Source organism: Sitophilus oryzae, unplaced genomic scaffold (genome assembly GCF_002938485.1).
Source record: "Sitophilus oryzae breed Bouriz unplaced genomic scaffold, Soryzae_2.0 scaffold_1494_pilon_pilon, whole genome shotgun sequence".
Lineage (NCBI taxonomy): Eukaryota > Metazoa > Arthropoda > Insecta > Coleoptera > Curculionidae > Sitophilus > Sitophilus oryzae.
Genome location: NW_022146163.1, coordinates 4,647,243 through 4,667,334, shown reverse-complemented (window position 1 = coordinate 4,667,334; position 20,092 = coordinate 4,647,243). Strand labels below are relative to the sequence as shown.

The window sequence follows — 20,092 nt, the reverse complement described above, 5'->3', positions numbered from 1 at the left end:
ATAAAAAAAATACTTCCAATTTTTAATGGATCTTATTAAACCCATTTTATTTTAAGAATAATGTTAAGTACACAGACATTTAGGGATATAGGGTATATAGGGAGTTCTTTTTTGTAATTTCAAATGTTCCTTTTATGATATGTTTGATGATATGATATATCTTAGGTTGGTAGTTCTAGTGACTTTGGTTGGTACTAAGGTTGTCAAACTTCGTTGACATTCGTAATAATTCGTGGAATCGTCAATGGGACTAGCGTCTACGTGCCACTGGTCTACTCGGGCACACAATGTTGCCAAGTACTAGATCTTAATTTTCACTACATTCAAAGTGAACATTAGTCAAATCATTTAGAAATATTTTTACAATTTTTTTTAAATTCGAGTATTATATTTTGTTTATAAAAATATAAGATATACTAGTAATAATTACTTTTGATAAAGTATTAGATTTACATTTTCACTGAATTTTATTCACACTGACACAAACCAACTAAAAATGGAAATCTCAAAGCATGCAAAAATGATGAATCTTTATGTGTGAAAATGCGTTGATACTAACTTATATCTAATAAATAATAAAAGTCAATATATAAATAATGTTGTTTATTTTTTTATAATAATTTTTATTTTGGTTCAGATGTAAGTTTTCTGGGGTTTATCAAAGGGCTAAGCTTCTTTTTTTGCTAAAAAGTTTTTATTTTTTTTTAATTTTTAAAGATTTTAAAAGAAGCACTTTAAAAATTACCTTTGTCAAAAACATCTGTTTGTGATTAATATATAATACATAAATATCTTATTTAGATTCATGAAAGAAAAAGCGAACGCTGCTACGTTTCCCGTTCCCAAACTCCCAACAGCTCCAGTACACAGAATATACTCAATATACTATGCTCCAGTCGACTGCGACCTGCGACTGGCTGCGACGACTGTGACTGGAACAGTCTGACCGGGCGACGGGGCTAGGAGCATTTTCAGAATTTACACTATTGCCTGCTATTGCTCCTATTGCTACTCACGAGCGCAGATGTCCTAAACATGTAAACTGCTCCGAAATGTCACTGCGATTTTCTTGGAACTGGAGCAGTCACATACTGCGACGTTGGTGGAGCTGTGACAAAGTAGCGGACTGCGATTTCACAACCCACCTCTACTTGAGATTGAAGTCGGACAAGCTGGTTTGATATCGTTTTAGTGAACTGTCATAATTTTCTATTTTTTGCTTTAATTCTCTCTCCAATCCATATATTTGGGAAAACGGTAGTTTCCTTGGATTATATGTGGTGTAAAATCAAATACAATATTGGTAATACGTGATTGACACAAGGCGAGCTGTAATTTTAAGGTAGGTTAGTCTTTTTCTATTATGTTTTTCTTGTCAAATGCGTCATTGTCTTTAATTTAATTCATGCTCTTAATACTTTTTATTCTCTTCTAACTGTATCTCCGTTAGTTAGCTGGGAATTATCGGTACAGAAATTCATCTTATAACACCTATTTTTTGACAGTTGGGGCTTGGTAATTTATTTAATATGGTGCCCTTGGAATACCCCAAATACGCCCCCTCTTTGTTTTTATCTGTATAATTCTTTTAATTCTGTTGTCTCTCTGCTGCAATTAGCAAAGTAAAATCTATTAAGATAGTCATATATTTGCTATTTCCCGTTTTAAAATGAAGAGAAATATATTCTATTCCACATACCTATCTGTTTACTTTTAAAACCAATGGCTTGATAAAGGAGACATTGACTGCCAACCTTTGTTTTATATTTTCGTACTTAATTTAAAACATGAACGATGTATTGTTTTTAGTTTGATAGAAGGTATTAAGAATATTAAATGTGTCAAGTACCTCTTTAATTTTAATGTGTGAACTTTCTCTAGAATATAACTTAGAGATGGATATACTTATTCTAGTTATGCTATTTTTAAACTGATTCCCATTGAATGCCTATACAGCTTCACATAGAATACTGAATAGTTTATATTAAAGTGAATGTTTGCAATTGTGAAAATTTAATTTCAAGTGAGAATTAAGATACTTATTGTGCTTTTTTATAATTATACACACTCAAAATTATACTCTTGTCAATTTAATTGGTATTTTAGAAATACCTACATAATATATTACATATTATTTATTAAATCTAGAAAAAAATCTAACTAAATTAATTTATTAAATCAATACTTAATTATTACAAATCATAAATTAAATTGCTTATTTTGTGTTAGTATTTTAAATAAATTAAAATGCTTCAGCAAGTAATTTTAATTTTATATTTCTCTTAAAAACTATTAGTCTAGTAAATAAGGAAGTCTCGGCGTAATTCGCCGACCTTGATTTTTTACAATGATTGTGTACTTTTTGGGGAGTAGTTTTAGAGGGAAGAATTGTAACACCGTGCTCGGCCAGTTTTGGCCGAAAAAATGGCTCTAAATGGCTGAAAAATCAGGTTTTCGCAAATATCTGCCAAAATATGCAATTTATAAAAATTTTCATGTCTCCATAGCGCAGTGCGTAGAGTTTCCGATCACGAACCGATGATTGAGAGTTCGAATCCGGATCAGGGCAAACACTTTTTTATTTTATTTTCGTTTATATTCTGATAGTAAAGTATTAAATAATTCTGGTGATTAAAAAAACAAATAATTAATACTTTACTAAAGAATATAAACGAAAATAAAATTAAAAAGTCTTTGCCCTGACCCGGATTCGAACTCTGAATCATCGGTTCGTGGTCGGAAACTCTACTCACTGCGCTATGGAGACATGCTCGATTTATATTCAATACTAGAATTTATAGGACTAAATTAATAAAAAATATAGGATCTTCTTCCGATGCGCAGTAGTGAACGCAACGGGTATCAGCAGCCAGACGGACCGCATGCAGTTCCAGAGAGCATAGTAAAAGATATATCAAAGAGCCAGACGTCTTAAAATACTTTTTCGAAAACGTTGCTAGCTTTTAGACACCATATCTTGCAACTCTTTCAGAGTATATTGTTCTTGTCCATTTTCCTGGATATAATGGACTACCTTAACTATTTGGTCTGAAATATCAGTATTCAAGGAACGGACGGTCCTACGCCTCTTGATGGTCTAGGGGCTGTGGAACATGTCTTATAAAATTGTGTATGACAATGCTTGTGATATCTGGCACCAGAAAAAAAAAATCGTGAGAAATAAGCTATTATTTATGTAAATATGAATAAGTTTGTAAAAATCTGAAAATTTTTGGGGTAAGGAATGTTTGCCCGGTTTTTTTTTATTATCATAAAATATAACAAAATTCAAACGAGTTCCAAAATGTGATAGCTGTTGATTCTACCTTATAAATGAACTTTGAATCATCAAAAAATATTAAATTTTAGCCGAGTTATTAAACAATTTCTCCTATCAATCAATGATACGTTTTTGAAATATATCCCCGGAGCGACTTGAAGAGAAGATTCAGGGATCTTCGAGGCGAGATATCTCGAAAACGACTAATTCTACGTAAAAAATGATAAGGACCATTTTTATAGGTAATTACCTAAGCTTCATTTTTTATTCCAAGAAAAATTTTGTAAATTGCATATTTTGGCAGATATTTACGAAAAACCATTTAGGGCCATTTTTTTGGCCAAAGCTGGCCGAGCACGGTCTTCCACTTTCCCCCCCTAAAACTACTCCCCAAAAGATACACAGTCCGCCTGAAAAATCCCTGTGGACGAATTAGGCCGTGGTTTCAACCTTTATTTACTGGACTAGACACTGAAAAGCATTCGTTGTTCTTTAAAAACAATGCACAGCTAATGATAAGGCGTTAATACTATTGTCAACTATTGTTAATGGTTTAAGGAAAATAAAATTTGTTCTGGTGGGTTACATAAAGTATTTTTTTATGTAGCATCTTAAATTATACAGCACAATCAAATTGAATGTTATTATACTCTATAACTACATATTATGTACTAAGAATACAAGTTATGTTATTTAATTGGTGTACCTAAAATCATAATATCAAGTTATCCTGCATTCTTTGTAACTTGTTTCTGAATTAAATGTAAACATATTTATTTATAATTTATACTGTTTATACACAATCCTATATGTAGCATTTTGATGATTGGCAAAAATTACAAGTTAATAGCTTCCTATTTTTTCTTAAACACGAGGAAAATATTTATTGGTGTTAATTGTGTTAGATATACGTTGATTTCTTATTTACATACTTGTAGATAATATTCGTTATATTGTATATTTTGTATAATTGCTAAAACAGTTGCGGTGACGTTAGTTTTAAGAACTGTGACTCTTTAATAAAATAAATATAATAAGGTAAAGGTAGGTATTCTTCAAGATAACCAATTTATCAAAAATAATATACCTATATTTTTTAAGTTCATATCATTTTATTTGAGTTATAAATATTTAAGCTGCCTTTGAGATGGATTAGACAAATTTATCTAAAAAAATATATTACTATTGTTGGTTTTTATACCTCAGAGAAATAAGATATTACTTTTTTCTCAATAATAAGGTGCCGTCCTCTGCCGGAAACACTGCTGCCTGTGAGGCCTGTTGTGTTTGTTCTTCTTTTATCTCTTCTCCCATTCTCCTATCCCTGTACCCTGCACCAACTTATGCAGGTCCTTGATAGGACGCGAGCATAGTTCTTCCTGTTCTAGCCTTGCTTTCCCAAATAAAAAGTGTCTCTTGCGATCCAGAGCCTCGCAGACATACATATAATGTGCTGCGCTGTTTCAGGATCTTTATCGCAGAGTCTGCAGCAAAGACTTCCTTGATACAGCTTGAGTAGACTTCCTTGATACAGCTTCAGGTAACACTTGACGAACTTTATTCCTGCTAAGCCTTGCAGTTCCTTTGTGGTTTTAGAGTTAGGTCCTTGGATAAAGGCCTTGCTATGTCCCTGTCTGTTTCTTCAGTGGACATTCTGATTTTCTCTGATCCAGAGTTTTGCTGCACTGGGGGCCGTGCATTTGGGTATTCCCACTATTGGCTCTGGACCATAGACTTAAAATAAAATAAAGACTGAGCATCTTATTCATAAATAGCTGTAACATGCGGTCAGACAATGTCTTGTTATTGTTGTGTTATTGTTTTAGGTTATAACGAGTGCGACACGAGCGATAGATAGGTTGTCTCTGTCGTAACGGTCGTTCCCTGACGACTCTGCCGAGAAACACAACACTGTCTTTCGTTTCTCAAGTACACCTGAACTCTCCGTATCATAGCCGGGTAATTTTTTTATTTTAATGAAGCTATAATTAAATTAAAAATATATCGTATTTAAACTTTTTATATTTTATTAAGATTTAGGACAGGTTTTTAAATAAAAGTTTAGAAAAATGTCTTAGAGTCCAAAAGGATAAAAATAATAAAATACACGTTATAGAAGAAATTTTATAATCGAAATTACGTAATTTTTGAAATTAATAATAAATTATTAATTTTAGTCAAACATTTACAACCCCTAATATTAATCAAAACAGGATCTATTCCACAGATATAATAAAATCGGCGACAGGGAGAGAAAAAAAATGTGATTGTTGTAATTTTTTTTTTCTGGTTAAGTGATGTCTTATGTAAATTAGAGAAAACATAAATCTGTTCCATTAAAGCAAGGAAGGTGATAGGAAGTGGATAAAACGAAAACTACATTTATTTAACTCGGTACTGTCTTTATTATACCGGGTGCGTCCCAAAAGTGGCTCATCCCCATAATTTTTTTATATTTTCAAATAAAAAAACAAGATTTAGTATATTAGTACATGACATAAATTAGGATTGATTGACGCATTCAATTGTTTTTGGTCACTTCCTGTTTCACCGGAAATGACTATAACTTTTAATTTTTAAACGGCACCCGCGGTATATTTCTACTTTATTCGATAGAAAATGACACTCTGAATAGAATGACACATCATATGTCAACTTTTGACATTCTTGCATATGGTTTAATTGTAATTGTAACACGCGGTTCATAACGACAATTTGATTCGAAATACCAAGTGTGTGGTATCAATATATTCATAAAAAAATGCTTTTTCCAAATATGCTAATGAGTCACCCTTGTTCCATTTGAAAACATTGACATATGTATGATTAAAAATACGATTTGTACATCTTTTAACCGGCCTAGACAAGACACGAAACCCATTAGACGATCAAAACTATTTTTCCAAGGCTCCTTGATTAAAACTTAGTGTTTTTAAAAACACCATGGCACCCTGGATTGAAATTTAAAATAGGATTTGTTTTTAAGCGACAATGTCAAAAGTTGACATATGATATGTCATTCTATTCAGAGTATCATTTTTTATCGAATAAAGTAGCAATATACCGAGGGTTCCTTTAAAAATCAAAAGATGTAATCATTTCGGTGAAACAGGAAGAGACCAAAAACAATTGAATACGTCAATAAATCCTAATTTATGTCATATACCTACTAACATACAAATCTGTTTTTTTTATCTGAAAATAAAAAGTTATAGGGGTGAGCCACTTTTGAGACGACCCGGTATATTAAAAAATATTGTTTCATAATGTAATATCATTTTAAAATTGTTGTATGTTATTTTAGATTCTGAAGATAATTTTAGAATAAACCGGAATATATTTTTAATAAAAACATTATTAATTATTAACAGGGTTATAATTATGATTTTGTTACAATGTAAGTAAGTAAATAATGTAAGAGAAAAAATTCAGATTTTACATTTTACTAAAATATTATCTAAATAAGCGCCGTTCTACAACAACGCCACTGACTCCCAATGGGTAAATTGAGAGTTGCCTACCGGTCAAAAGTCGTTTCAAGACTTAAATGGATTATTTAAGTCAAATTTCTTGCAAATTTGGCACTGGCGAACCATATTTTATAGTTCTTGAACAGAAAAAGTCAATAAAATAAACACTTAAGCACTACAAGCTAAGAAAATGCGTTAATACAGCCGGGGAGATAGCGGCAACAAAGCTTTATCGCACACGTGCGACACGTACTACAAGGTAATAAATGAATGGATAGGCTCCCTTGCCTCTAATCGGTGTTGTCATATTGTAAAGAACTTATCCTTTTTAAACAGTATCCGACTTATAATTTAGTAGTATAAGGATTATTTAATACATCTCTGGAATATTAAAACCTACTTTATTAAACTGTAGTATTAATATCTCAATATATGTGTATAACAAGAAAAAAAATATTGATAATATTAAAGACGTGACAACATAGGCTAGATGAGGAAGGCTCGGTCGACTGTACCCAGAAGTAAACATGTGTACAAAAAATATTGTCTGTCCGCGTTTAGATGTAAATAGTGTAGTCTATATTTTATTTTAAGTCTATCCTCTGGACCAAGATAGGATGCCGATGATCCTTGCCTACCTATAGTCCGGTCGAGCTACCAAAATCTGTGTGTTTTTAGTAGGGGGCCTATTTTTTACGATTCTAAATAATTTTTAAGGTGTTAACGTTGAAATTAAGCGTGGAAGTCACTTGGAAAATTTTGGAGTTTGGTCGCTACATTAAATTATGGTCGCTACATTAAGGTGTAAATAAAAATAAAATGTTTCCTCTCGGAAACGGTAAGTAGCTAAACGTACAGTGAAGCCTCTACGGATAGAGCGAGTGAAGCTCTATATTCGCCCCATTTAAACTGTGTTTCGAAAATTCACAGTTTCCGAAATATTCAATTTGAAAGTTTTCGATTGTCAATTTTCTTTAAACCCTTTGCAAAAAATCGATTATTTTATTTATTAACTTTTTCCACTTTTCTCACCTGGTACGGTTAGAAGACGTTAATGTAAGAATTCTGTAAGAATTTTATTTTAAGTCTATGGGTATGGGGGGCCCATCCCCGAACATTTTTGTTTCCATTTTCGCCAATCAGTTATAAAACCAATAAATGTTATAAAGTAAAAAAAATACACACTTAAGCCTAATATCTCGCTTACTATCCCGGAATTTAGCTATAACAATCTGGCAACACTAAATGTCATAACTAAAAATAGTTACGAGAGAAGCACAATATCGACTACTGAACGAGGTGTACGAGCTTTTTCCGAAAAAAAAAATCATTATTCTTTATTTAGTGAATTTATTTCCAGTTAGAGAATCTCCCTGTATCTTAAAATATCGATTCGTTTGTTAATTAAATGGAAAGGTGTAGCCGTTTTATTTTTAATTTAGCAGATCCCCGCATTTCTTTATAGTTTTACGCGTAAAAATGCTTTTCTCTGGACTTATTATCTTATATCAGTTGTTATTAGCCGACCATACCAATAGGTATGGTAGGCTATTAAGATCGGTAAAAAAAAAGTTTTTTTAATTTCACTCAAAATGAGTTATTTGGGTCATAAATGACCTAAATACAAAATATTTCCATGGTGTCTGTCTGTCCGTCTGTAACACGATAACTCAAAAACCGCTAAACCGATTTTAACCAAATTTGTCACCAAAATACTGTGGCACCCGAGAATCTGGCCATTAGTTTTTGGTGGGGGTGGGTGGTTGGTAAGGGGGTATGGGAGGGGGTCAAAATTTTTTAAAAATCTTAACTCCAAAATTACAGTAGCTAGCGAAACGCGGTTTTCAGTTTAAGATTAGGAATAATATTTGCAACAAAATTTGTAATAACATCAAAATCAAAGTCGCAGTTTTTGAGATAAAAAAAAATTGGAAAAATTCCTTTACTTTGAAACTAAAAGAACTGCCTACCAACTTTTTATTAACATATTTTAATATGGGCGGCTATACGTGCCTCCCGGCGCCAATTTTTTGTTTATTAAAACTAGGTAGTCGTATAACATACTCCAGGGTCGTTCAACAAAGTTGAAGGGGTAAAATGTTTATCCATTGTCTAACAAACGAAATATTGACTCTACATTGTTTTTATAATTGATTTATACCTCAAATGCGCCCGACGATAGCAAAATTAAGGAAATTTGAGGAGAATTGGTTGTGCAAATCAAACGATTAAAATCAAACGCAAAAGTGCTACATTTTTAATTAAATGATATGAAAACAGGAAAATAAACTCTGCTTGGAATTCACGAAGGGAAAGGGCACGGCAGAGAAAACCTCGCTCTCAATTCCAAAGAATCCAACCAAGCTGTTCAGGAATATAATAAACATGTAATAATTAAATTTAAGTAGTGTCCCCCATACTAAGGTTTGTAGTTCTACATTCAAAACATGCCACATTTGTTACATTCAAAACCGAAGAGTTTTTTGTTAGCAGACCACAGGGGTGGATGGGGAAGTGGAAACCGGCCCGGGAAAAACAGACAACCGGCCCAAATCCACAAAAACAAAATGATCATAACGAAGAAACATATCTTATTTATTAATACAAGGTGTCCCAGAAATAAGTGCAAGTATTTTAACTGGTAGTATAGTTCAACCCCCCAGAAACACTCCTATGAGGTTTTTTTTCGCAAAAAAGAATTTTTTGAAAAATGTTTCGGAAATTTTTTTAGCTTTTAGTTAAACAACAGAATTTCTTGATAATATGGCAACATAGGTTTTACAAGAAAGAAAATCCAGAAAAGATCCAGTGGTTCTCAAAATTTGAGCAAAAAAATATTTTTTTGGAAATTTTCAAAGTAAAATAACTCCGTTATTTTGGACTTATTTTCAAAACGGTAAAGATAAAATATGTTTCTTTTATCGAGATTTACCACTCCTTAAAATACTTGCACTTATTTCTGGGACAACCTGTATAGTTCTTATCACGAAACTTTTCCTCTATACTTTTGTACATTTGGCATTTTGTATGATAATGCCATGACGCAAACGAAAAAAACCTAGGCAATACCTAGGCAGTGGATATAAATGTGTTCTGATGTAATGTTATGTTACAGTCCATAATAAGAATATTTGGATTTTCGAGACATATTAATATTTTATTATCTGATCTAGTTTAATCCTTATTTAACTCTTCTCTGCTGTCTCAGTAATTTTTAGCAAATTAATTTTACCAACATTTTAAACAACAATTTAGACTTGGCTTTTAGTTCTCAGACTTGACTTTTAGTCCGTCCCCAATTCAAGCCAAGCATATACATATATGTTTTCTCCGTCAACCGCAGAGTTCGCGTCAAATTCGTCCACCTTCTTACAAAGGGGAGCTCGATAAATATTGCACCGAGGCCCCCAGTTGTCAATCTACGCTATCGTATTCTTAGTATACATTTACATCGAGACTATTTAAATTTACCTAATGCTATTCATCCTTTTTTTTTTGCTGCCAGTCGGTCATATTTATTAGTTATTAATAAAAGAATATTGGGTAAAATCATACAGGGTGAGTCTTATATAAGTGCAAATATTTTCAGTGGTTGTATATTTCGACCCCAGGAACACGTCTATGAGCTTTTTTTGCAAAAAAGATGTTAAAAATCGAGCATTTTCTTTTAAATTTTCCTGTATATTTTAGAAAACTTTTTAGAACTTCCTGTTCACCGCAAATTTTCCCACGGTATAGTTTCTTAATCTCTGATATTACGGCACTAAAAGAGATGCAAATACCGAAAAATTGAGGTGGCTCAATTTTTTTTAAAAATCAATTTTTTTAAATTTCCAAACTTTAATAACTCGATTTGACTTATTTGAAACTCGATAAAGAAAATATATTATGTTTATTTTATTGAGATCTACCACCCCTGAAAATATTTGCACTTGACTCACCTTCTATAATAAAAATTTTCAAACTGAACAAACAACAGATGATTATTAAAATTATAAGTGTCCCAGAGAAAGACATTTTACAATAGTTATTTTACAAATTGGTGTAATAAAAAAAGCAACTGACGATTATACTGATGAAAATTTATTAGTTATAATAGTTATGGAGTCACTAAGGATCTTACGTCACTTTAGTTAGAAGATTAACCATTTAATTTTTGCTAATCCAATCTTTTTTGAGCTCTGATAGGGACCGGCCCACCGGTCCATTTTTCCACCGGCCCACCGGGAATTTTCCCGTTTTCCCATATGGCCCATCCACCCCTGGCAGGCCATCATTGTACTGGTGTCTCATACGGGAAGCTAGGTACCCAACTACGTTAGTTGAAAGTTGAGCCAATAATATATCTCTCAACTGTTGTTGGAAAACACGGTTGGAAAATATTATTTACATTCACCAAGTCCTTGCTGTCATACTCACTAACTTAAGTCATAGTAAACTAAAAATCTTAGCAGGGATTGACGGTAAACAATTGCATTTAGATTTAATTTGACGCACAAATTATTCACATACATACATACTGCCATTACTTGCTGACGAGTATTTGACACGCATCAGAAGATCATTCTTTTCTTTGACACGCATCAGTAGAGCTTTTCTGTGACTGAAAAGCCCGATACGTGATGTTATCTCTCTTCCGCACTCCGGACATTCAAAAATCCACAAAAATCTCATTCCTTTGTTGCCTTTTTACTTTTTGGTTGCCGCTGTTAACTGAGTTTGCAATTCTTCTCCATTGCATTTTATTGTGCGCTCCTTCTTCCCACTCATTCTGCATGTTTATCCCCTTTATTCCCTTTAAGTTTTCGTGAAAAATATCCTTGTGCCTTTTGAGTTGTCCACCCGGTTTCCTCTTACCGTCTACAAGCTCACCGTAAAGCAGAGATTTTGGCAGCCGGTTTTCTTGCATTCTGCATACATGACCAGCCCATCTTAATCATGACTTCAACGCTCTAGGATGGGATACGTAATACATACATACATGTTGTATACCACAATAATTATTGTCAGATCATATAAAGGAGGAAAAACCAAATAAAAACACAGATGCGTCTTGAATGGTCATCTTAAAGCTTTTTCCTACCTATCATCTCTATGTGTTGACTGTGTTCATTCTCTTTCAAGTATTACAAAAGATTATTTTTGTATAAATGACGGTTTTCTGTCATATGACTATGACAGATAAAATAATACGGATAAATAAAACTGAATGTCCAGGATCTAAAAAAAACATATTTAATTTTAAATTGATGATTCCTCCCAGAAATATTATAATTTTTTGGATGTTATTAAAAGTGCCCGGTGGCGTAGAGGTACAGGCTCTCGTCTACCAATCTCAAGGTGGTGGGTTCGAATCCTACACCCGGTATTTCATCAGCCGACTATTTTTATTAAAATAAAAATAGTTTGGGTACCTAGGTCGACTCTGCCTTAAATGAGTACTTGGGATTCACAATCCTGAGGTAATAATAGGCGGTTGAAGCGTAGTGCTAGCCACATTACCTTCCTTGTATGCCGAACGGTTCTAGCATGGCAAGCTGTACCTTGCTACTCCTAAGGCGTTAAAGGCTATGCACGGGAGCTATTATTATTATTATTATTATTATTTTCTTTGAAATAATTTTTAGAAACCATGGCGAATAGAACAGCTCAGAGGCCAAACGGTCAGACCCAAGGCAAAATTTGTCAGTTCAAGTTGGTACTGTTGGGCGAGAGCGCCGTTGGAAAGTCCAGCTTGGTCCTGCGATTCGTAAAAGGTCAGTTCCACGAGTACCAGGAAAGCACTATCGGAGCAGCTTTTCTTACACAGACCATATGCTTGGACGATACAACGGTCAAGTTTGAAATATGGGACACTGCTGGTCAGGAAAGGTGAGTTTATGAACATCTTCTAAATATACCGTTATAGCCGAAATAGCCACAATTATGACCCCACTAGAAAAACCGATGATTAAAACCATGCTTGCTACCGTAGTTGAACTCATCTAAAAAATTTTTCTAACTGGAATAATAAATTATAATGCAAGTTAGACCTTCGGAAGATATCAAAATATTTACCTTTTTATTTTTTTGTTTAAAATTTCCACAAATTACACTTTCTAACACTTTTAGAATAATTATATACTAATTTTTTGGCTTACTCGCCATTTAATCCCGTGTATTTGTATGTATTCGTTATTTATGAGTTCTTCGGCGGTGGCAGCACCGACGCAGAATGCACCAAGCCTATAATTTGGCAAGAATTTGACAACTCTCAAAAATCTTAAGTCGAGTTCATACGCATCGACGTCCGTTTGTCGTTCATCGTTCCGTCAAACCAATAATATTGTAATAAGATCTGTCATTTTTGAAATAAACCAATAAAACTGGTTAAAAACAACAAGAGACGACGCACGACGGATTTATATATAAACCCATCCATAGTTAACTTAAAAAATATTAGAAACTTTTTTTAGTAAAATAAATAGATTGATATGGGACGTCATCTGCTTTTTTTCTGTCATCGTCTGTCAAAATCTTACCTGAGAAAAAAACAGAGTATAGATGCATGAAGCCTATAATTTAGTTGGCAGTTTTAATGGCGCATTCAATTTTGTTTTCCTTCAGATACCACAGCTTAGCTCCCATGTATTACCGAGGAGCGCAGGCCGCTATCGTCGTATACGACATAACCAATCAAGACACGTTCGGCAGAGCCAAGACGTGGGTGAAGGAGTTGCAACGTCAGGCGAGTCCGAACATCGTCATAGCGCTTGCCGGGAACAAGCAGGATCTTGCCAACAAGCGCGTGGTCGAGTACGAAGAGGCCCAATCTTACGCTGACGAAAACGGTTTACTTTTCATGGAAACGTCCGCTAAAACGGCAATGAACGTTAACGACATATTTTTAGCAATAGGTAAGTTTGTTTAATGATTGCTTTCAGAAAATTACCCAAATTTATGTATTTTACAATGATTCTAGTCAAACCAGGGTTGGAAAAAATCATTATTTTTTTTTAAAAATCAAAAAAATCAGATTTATTTGTTTTAAATCAGATTTTTTTTATTTAAATCAGATTTTTTTGATTTTAATTCAAAACAATATTTAAATCGGATTTCCAAATGACTATGACTTATTTCCAATTAAAGTCCTATCCTAAATGGCTAAATCTTCATAACTCTGCCCGTTATCGATTACATTAATAATTCTAGGGTGCGTTTGTCATTTTTCCACATCGGTCACCAATATATTTCGCAAAAAAGTCGCTCGCTTCAGATCAAAAGGATTTTTTTCAAACGTCTCAAAAGTATTCATTTTTGTCATTTTAACGCCTAGGTATAAAAGTAAAGCACTGTTACGCCTAAGCACAAAAGTACAAAAATATATTATTAAACTGATATTAAGTGTCAAATTCAACGAGTGTACAAATTGTTGCTCGATTACTGTTTATATTATTTGCAATGTTTGAAATTGATTAAAAATGATCTGTAATGTTTTAAAAAAATAGTATGTAAGTATGTTCTATTAGGAGTAAAAATGTACTTTTTGTGCTTCCTTGTAACGTCGGAATAGCTTTACGACATGCTTTACGATGGTCCTTCAAAGGTACAGCATCATCAAAAAAAGGATAATTTTTACTCCTAATAAAACAATACACTATTGTTCGGAAATACTCATAAGTCGAGAATGAAATTAGTATTATCTAATGTCAAAGTGTAAAATACTTACTGCAGATCAAAATGTCGGTAAGAATTTGGAATAATACAACCATTTCAAAAAAAAATATAAAACATATTTCCTGACAACGATTATTATAGATTCTCGGGAATGAAGATATAATCTCTATATCAGAAGAACCTAGTTCTGGCACTAGACTGCGAATGATATGTATTTGAACAGCGAATTTCACCGAAACAGGAAGTGACCAAAATCAATTGAATACATCCATCAATCCCAATTTATGTCATACTAGTAGAAGCCTGGCGCATCCGCCACGAAAATCAGGAAAAAATACTTTTTATATTTTGTTTAATTAAATGAAAAACAAAAAATCCGGCGACGACAGTTTTTAGAAGAGCCAATTAGCTATCTTTTAGTAAAAAAAGCAACTTTCTAGAGCAAGTCGTTACTTCAGTAGAGACGAGACAGATAAACATTAGCATTTTATATATATGTAGATACTAACACACCAAATCTCGTGGTTTTATCTGAAAAAAATAAAGAAGTTATAGGGGTGAGCCACTTTTGGGACGCACCCGGTACACCCAGTGCGAAAAAAGAGTATATTGAATTTGGGGGGTAAATACCATTATACCCGATATATACCCGAGTATTCTTTGTGAATTTAGGGTAACAAATTTTAACACTTGTTGTTAAATTAACATCTAAGAATAAATTATCAGAAAACCACAAGTTAGTCAAAGAGTGCACAATAGCTTATAGTTGACATCAAAAACAAGACAGCACAATGCCGACGCGACGCACACTGGTCGCAATCGCTACTTTACGATGCAAAAAATGTTCGATATTAGTAAGACGAAAATTTTAACCTAGTTTATATTGAATATACCATAAAATGACAAGATAAATCTAAAAATACAAATAAAAATGTTAGCCTTCATGTTTCAACCCCTTAGGAGGGGTGAATGTTACCCTGAGAATATTAAATGAAAAGAGGTGTAAAATGCACATCATTTTTGAAGGTCTCATCGAGTACTTACAATTCTAAAATCGTACTTCCTATTATCGTCAAAAAAATGGTGGTAAATGGTGGGTAAATGACATGACAGGCAACTAGGAACATAATCTGGAAGGCTAAAGTACTCGATCAGATTTTTAAAATGATGTGCTTCTTGTCCCCATTCCCAATTCAGATTTTAACGATAACATATACCCCCACGCTTCCAGGGAAGTGAGACACAAGGGTTAAAAATTAATAAGTTTTTCTCTTGCAAATATAATTATTGAAAAAACCTAGAAAGAGAATACTAGATTAACAAAATTTGGTTTGTTCATCTGGATCAAAAACTATGTTGTCAATTAACCAATCTGAATTATTTGTTTCGAATCGACTTAGAATTCTATAAGACTCTTTCCCACTTTTATTGCAGTTTCCTAGTGAAACTATTTGCTGTGCGCTTCACTACAAGATACTTTTGGTTTGATTGTTGTCTCTTTGTCTTCCGGTATACCAAGTCGGCGAATAGCATATGAAAGGACCGCCGAATTTTTTTTATTTAAGACCACTTTTCCGTCGCCAAACTTCATAAAGCTCCCTTCTTGTCAACATATCTATTAGATAAATGTGTGTTACTCCGAACCGTGCACCTAGTAGCAGTTAATTATATAAGAAAATGTCTTACCAAAAAGCCTTCTAAATCTTGAAAAAAAAATTGTATCGAACACGACCGGACAAGGTATGGTTTACCTTTGCGAAACCTGAAGAAAAGAAATATAATTTTTGTTTTACTCACCAGTTTAGTTTTGTTGAAAAAATAATAGACAAAAAACTATTTGCTCACCAAAATTTGGTCCCAACTATTACAAATTCCCAGCAAAACAACATAAATCACAAACACGTTGATTCACGTTTGCAAACGTTACTAGATTGCAGTCAATATTAATGATTAAATATTATTTCAATTTTTCATGTATGACTTCATACAATTACTACCTGTTATCTAATTAATAAAATACAACAAAGACAGCTATTTCGCAAAAAAATATGTCACCTGCGCCATCTTTAGACCTTCCTTTTTCGCATTTCATAGGTCACAGCCAACTACGCATCTTTAGGGTTTCCTAATATTTGCACTGTAAAGTAGTGATTTCGACCAGTGTGCGACGGTGCAATTTAGGTGAATACCCTAATTTTATAAGGGGATTCCTCGACTACCGCGTAGTAAATAAATACACGGGGTAATACCAGGAATATACAAGTATTTTCCAGGAGAATATATCTACAATATTCCTCAATGTATAATATTTGTCAATAATCCTAAGCCCTCAATAAATTTTATTACCCTACAACTCACCGTCCATCACCGATCCTGATGTCCGCCAATGTTCGCGCACGTTCGGTAGGAACGTTCCATTACACCACCATTCGTTAGTATAACAAATAAGTTAGTACTTTTTTTTCCAGCGAAAAAGCTGCCCAAAAACGAGCAGAATACAGGACAGGCCGGCAACGCGCAGGGCAGGAGACTAACGGAAGGCGACACTGGCCCAAAAGCCACAGGCAACTGCTGCAAGTGATGGCCAGTTCGAATAAATCAAGTGTTAATGCAAATTAAGGGACTGAACTGTGCAACTGGCACTCTAGTGATATATTGAATGTAAGGAGTCCTTCTAAACATTAAAAAAAGCGAACGCGAAAAAAAATTACACTGTCAAAAAATTTCCTTCAAAATTTAACCGTTTCCCAGATGATTTTTATTCAGATATATTTTATTTTTCTATAATTTATTCCCCCTATGAGATTATGCGCGTGACAGTGTAGCTGGTTTAGTAACATTTTCGTTAACAAATTAAGCACCACCTGTTTCTAACATACATATTATATTTTATTCCACATTAGGCATTTATGTTATCACTTGGCAAAGGTTAATTTCCATTTTATTACTTGTATCTGCCTTTTTAAGTAAATAGAACACTTCTCAATCAGAAAACGTAAAAAGAATTAATATCATAGTGTGTAACAGAGCAGTTTTTCCATGGTTCTTATTTATCTCAATACTGGTTTTTCGCAAGAATATCTGATTAGGAATATCTTAAAAGGTACGCAGTAACACAGCAACTATAACTTATGTATATCAATCTTTTTTTAAATCAACCTATACATATATATTATATTAAGATTTTATTAATAAGTTACTAAATATTTATAATTTTTAGAATTATATATTTGCTATCACCAAAGTTGTGATTAATTATACAATGATATATGATATTAAAAGAGGTTATGTAACAAGAATCTAGATGAATAACGAAATTACACTAGTGTAGTTGTACAATATAAAAGAATGGCTTTCATATGAAATTGTTTTTGTTCATCCTTTTCAGACCATGCGAAAATTCTTTATTGTCCGAATATGTTAAGAAGCTGATATCTTCTAATCGCCCATAATGTGTTTTGGTATTTAGAGCTTTTTAAATATATAGTAACAGAAAAAAACTTAATAGGTACAATATATGAAATTGTATCTCAGCTAGAAAACGTTAAAAATGTTTAACCTTTGTTAAGCAGTGTATATTAATAATATAGTTTTTAAAATTCGTTTTAAACGTTAGGAAAAAATAGGCAGTATATATATATATAATATATATTTCCATTTAAACGTATATTTATGCCAAATTGTAATTGTTAACAATAATTTTTTAAATGCGATCATAACAGTTTAGCTGAGATACCATGAGTACCTGTGTAATTTTTTGAAAGATATATTTTATAGTCTATATAGAACGACTTCGTTCTGCAATGTGGTTATTTTTCATATGGTATATTATTTGTAGCTGCTAATAAAAAATATATAATTATATTTCCATTACTGGACTCGAACATATGCTTTTAAAAATTAATTTAGCTTTATTTTAGCGTATTCTTTATTTTTATTGGCTGATGTTGGCAAAATGAAGCATTATGTTCTGGTTCCAAAGCAATATGAAGATATTTAACGAAAATTTATATATTATAATCTGCTGGTGGGCGACTTCGAATCAAAAATTAACTGGGTAATTTTTTTTTTCAATTTTGCGATGCTTATACAGTTTCTAGGAAAGATTCGTAGTCACAAGCTACATCAAAACAGTTCTAGTTTAATATATTTGTGCCCATAATGCTCGGGTCCTTGCGTTGACAAAATTACTAACCATTTGGGTTTATAATTTTGGCAATAAAACTATTTATATTTATATTCGTATGATTTATTAGTAAGTTTTACAAATTAGTGAGGTGATTGTACAGATTTTAATATACTAATATTCCAATTTAGTTATGTTATTGTAAATTTTTAGTTAGTTTTATTAATTCATGGAAAATATGCTGTAATTTATAACAAACACCCAAAGTGTTTGTTTATATTGTATTATATTGAATATAATATTAATATGATATCATTGCTTTATTTAATAACATAATGCATCAATGTTTTAAATTAAAAAAAAAACATACTACTTCTTAGATATGCATTCATACAACTCATACAAGTCGATACGTTTATGAAAAATGTTGCGTCTAGGATTGGATCTTTATTTTTCACAATTTGTTACTTATTTTACTACAGCTGTAATAGATTATATTTAGCTTAGATATATTATCTTCATTTCAGTAGTATACATGAAAGTTTTTAAAATAAACTCACCGGCAAAAAAAACGGCCACTAAAAACTAGTCCCAATTTCAAAGTTGGATTTCTCGCGAACCACTCATAAGATTTTGATGATTTTTTTTTAAATTGTAAATTAATTCCTTCTTAACGGATGCTATATCAGCAATTTTTATTCCGAATTTATTTTGAGCATATACACGGCACAACAATAAGACGAAGTTTTTTGCCCGAACTTTGTAACACCCTGTAGGGTGCAGCAGCGGTAGTAGCTATTGCTAAATTAAATCACATTGTAGCCTCATCTTTTGTGAGCATTTTGTTTTTTTAATCACCACATTATCTCTTTTTGTATTGGAGATATGTTGTTTTAAAACGAACGTCTCGGAAAAATGCTTCGCAGGCAGAAAGTTTTATGTATAAATAATCAAGGCGACATAGGCGAAAACGGATTTATGAGTATTTGCAATATGACAAAAACGGTTGTCAAATTTAAAAATGCCATCTGTAACGGATGTTGCTCGTAGTGGCTTTAATTGAGGATGGCCGAAGTCAACGTTATGTCTCCGATATCCAGGGTATATTTCGAACAACAGTCCAGGATGCCTGGAATCGGTATATGGAGACGGGAAATTTCACCAGGCGAGTGGACACTAGATATTAGTCCCTTAAAATTTATTTATCTTTTTTTTAATTTTCATGTTTTAGTTAGTTTTCAGGTTAAACTTACCTACGTTCTGATGTTTAGGTGGGTATTCACTTGCAACAAAACACTCCGAACCAAATACGTTTTAATTAAACTCCGAACAAACCAAACGCGCCGCGCGCTGTAACGTTATAAGTTTGTGTAGTCAGTACGTTGCGCCGAACGGAACCGAACGCGCCAAACATTTTCCGAAGCTTGTCGGTAAACGGGATTTGATCAAAAGAATTTGTTCGTTGGCCGGTGTTCAGTGGATACGGCAGTTTTGAACGTTCGTTGTGTTTGGGATGTTTTTAAACTGTACCTAGCTATGGAGTGGAACAGAGAAAGGTGT

At 32.9% G+C, this 20,092-nt stretch overlaps 1 protein-coding gene across 2 annotated transcripts; it reads left to right on the top strand.

The window, feature by feature from the left end:
• The first annotated feature begins 741 nt into the window (after positions 1 to 741).
• On the top strand, positions 742 to 18,033 carry LOC115877541 (ras-related protein Rab-5B). 2 transcript variants are annotated; one of them, XM_030893773.1, is made up of 4 exons: positions 742 to 1,342; positions 12,378 to 12,621; positions 13,357 to 13,646; positions 16,875 to 18,033. In XM_030893773.1, exons 2-4 carry the CDS (start codon positions 12,383 to 12,385, stop codon positions 16,985 to 16,987), a joined length of 642 nt encoding a protein of 213 aa, XP_030749633.1. In that variant the 5' UTR covers positions 742 to 1,342; positions 12,378 to 12,382; the 3' UTR covers positions 16,988 to 18,033. The 2 variants fall into 2 exon arrangements, with proteins under 2 accessions (XP_030749633.1, XP_030749636.1); XM_030893776.1 differs by having other exon boundaries at positions 742 to 1,346.
• Positions 18,034 to 20,092: the final 2,059 nt, after the last annotated feature.

What these genes read in the sequence shown, in the direction of transcription:
- LOC115877541 (XM_030893773.1), top strand. Translation starts at nt 12,383, where the DNA reads ATGGCGAATAGAACAGCTCAGAGGCCAAACGGTCAGACCCAAGGCAAA. An exon ending in GACACTGCTGGTCAGGAAAG is followed by an intron (nt 12,622 to 13,356) that starts GTGAGTTTATGA and finishes GTTTTCCTTCAG; the next exon opens with ATACCACAGCTTAGCTCCCA. An exon ending in CGACATATTTTTAGCAATAG is followed by an intron (nt 13,647 to 16,874) that starts GTAAGTTTGTTT and finishes TTTTTTTTCCAG; the next exon opens with CGAAAAAGCTGCCCAAAAAC.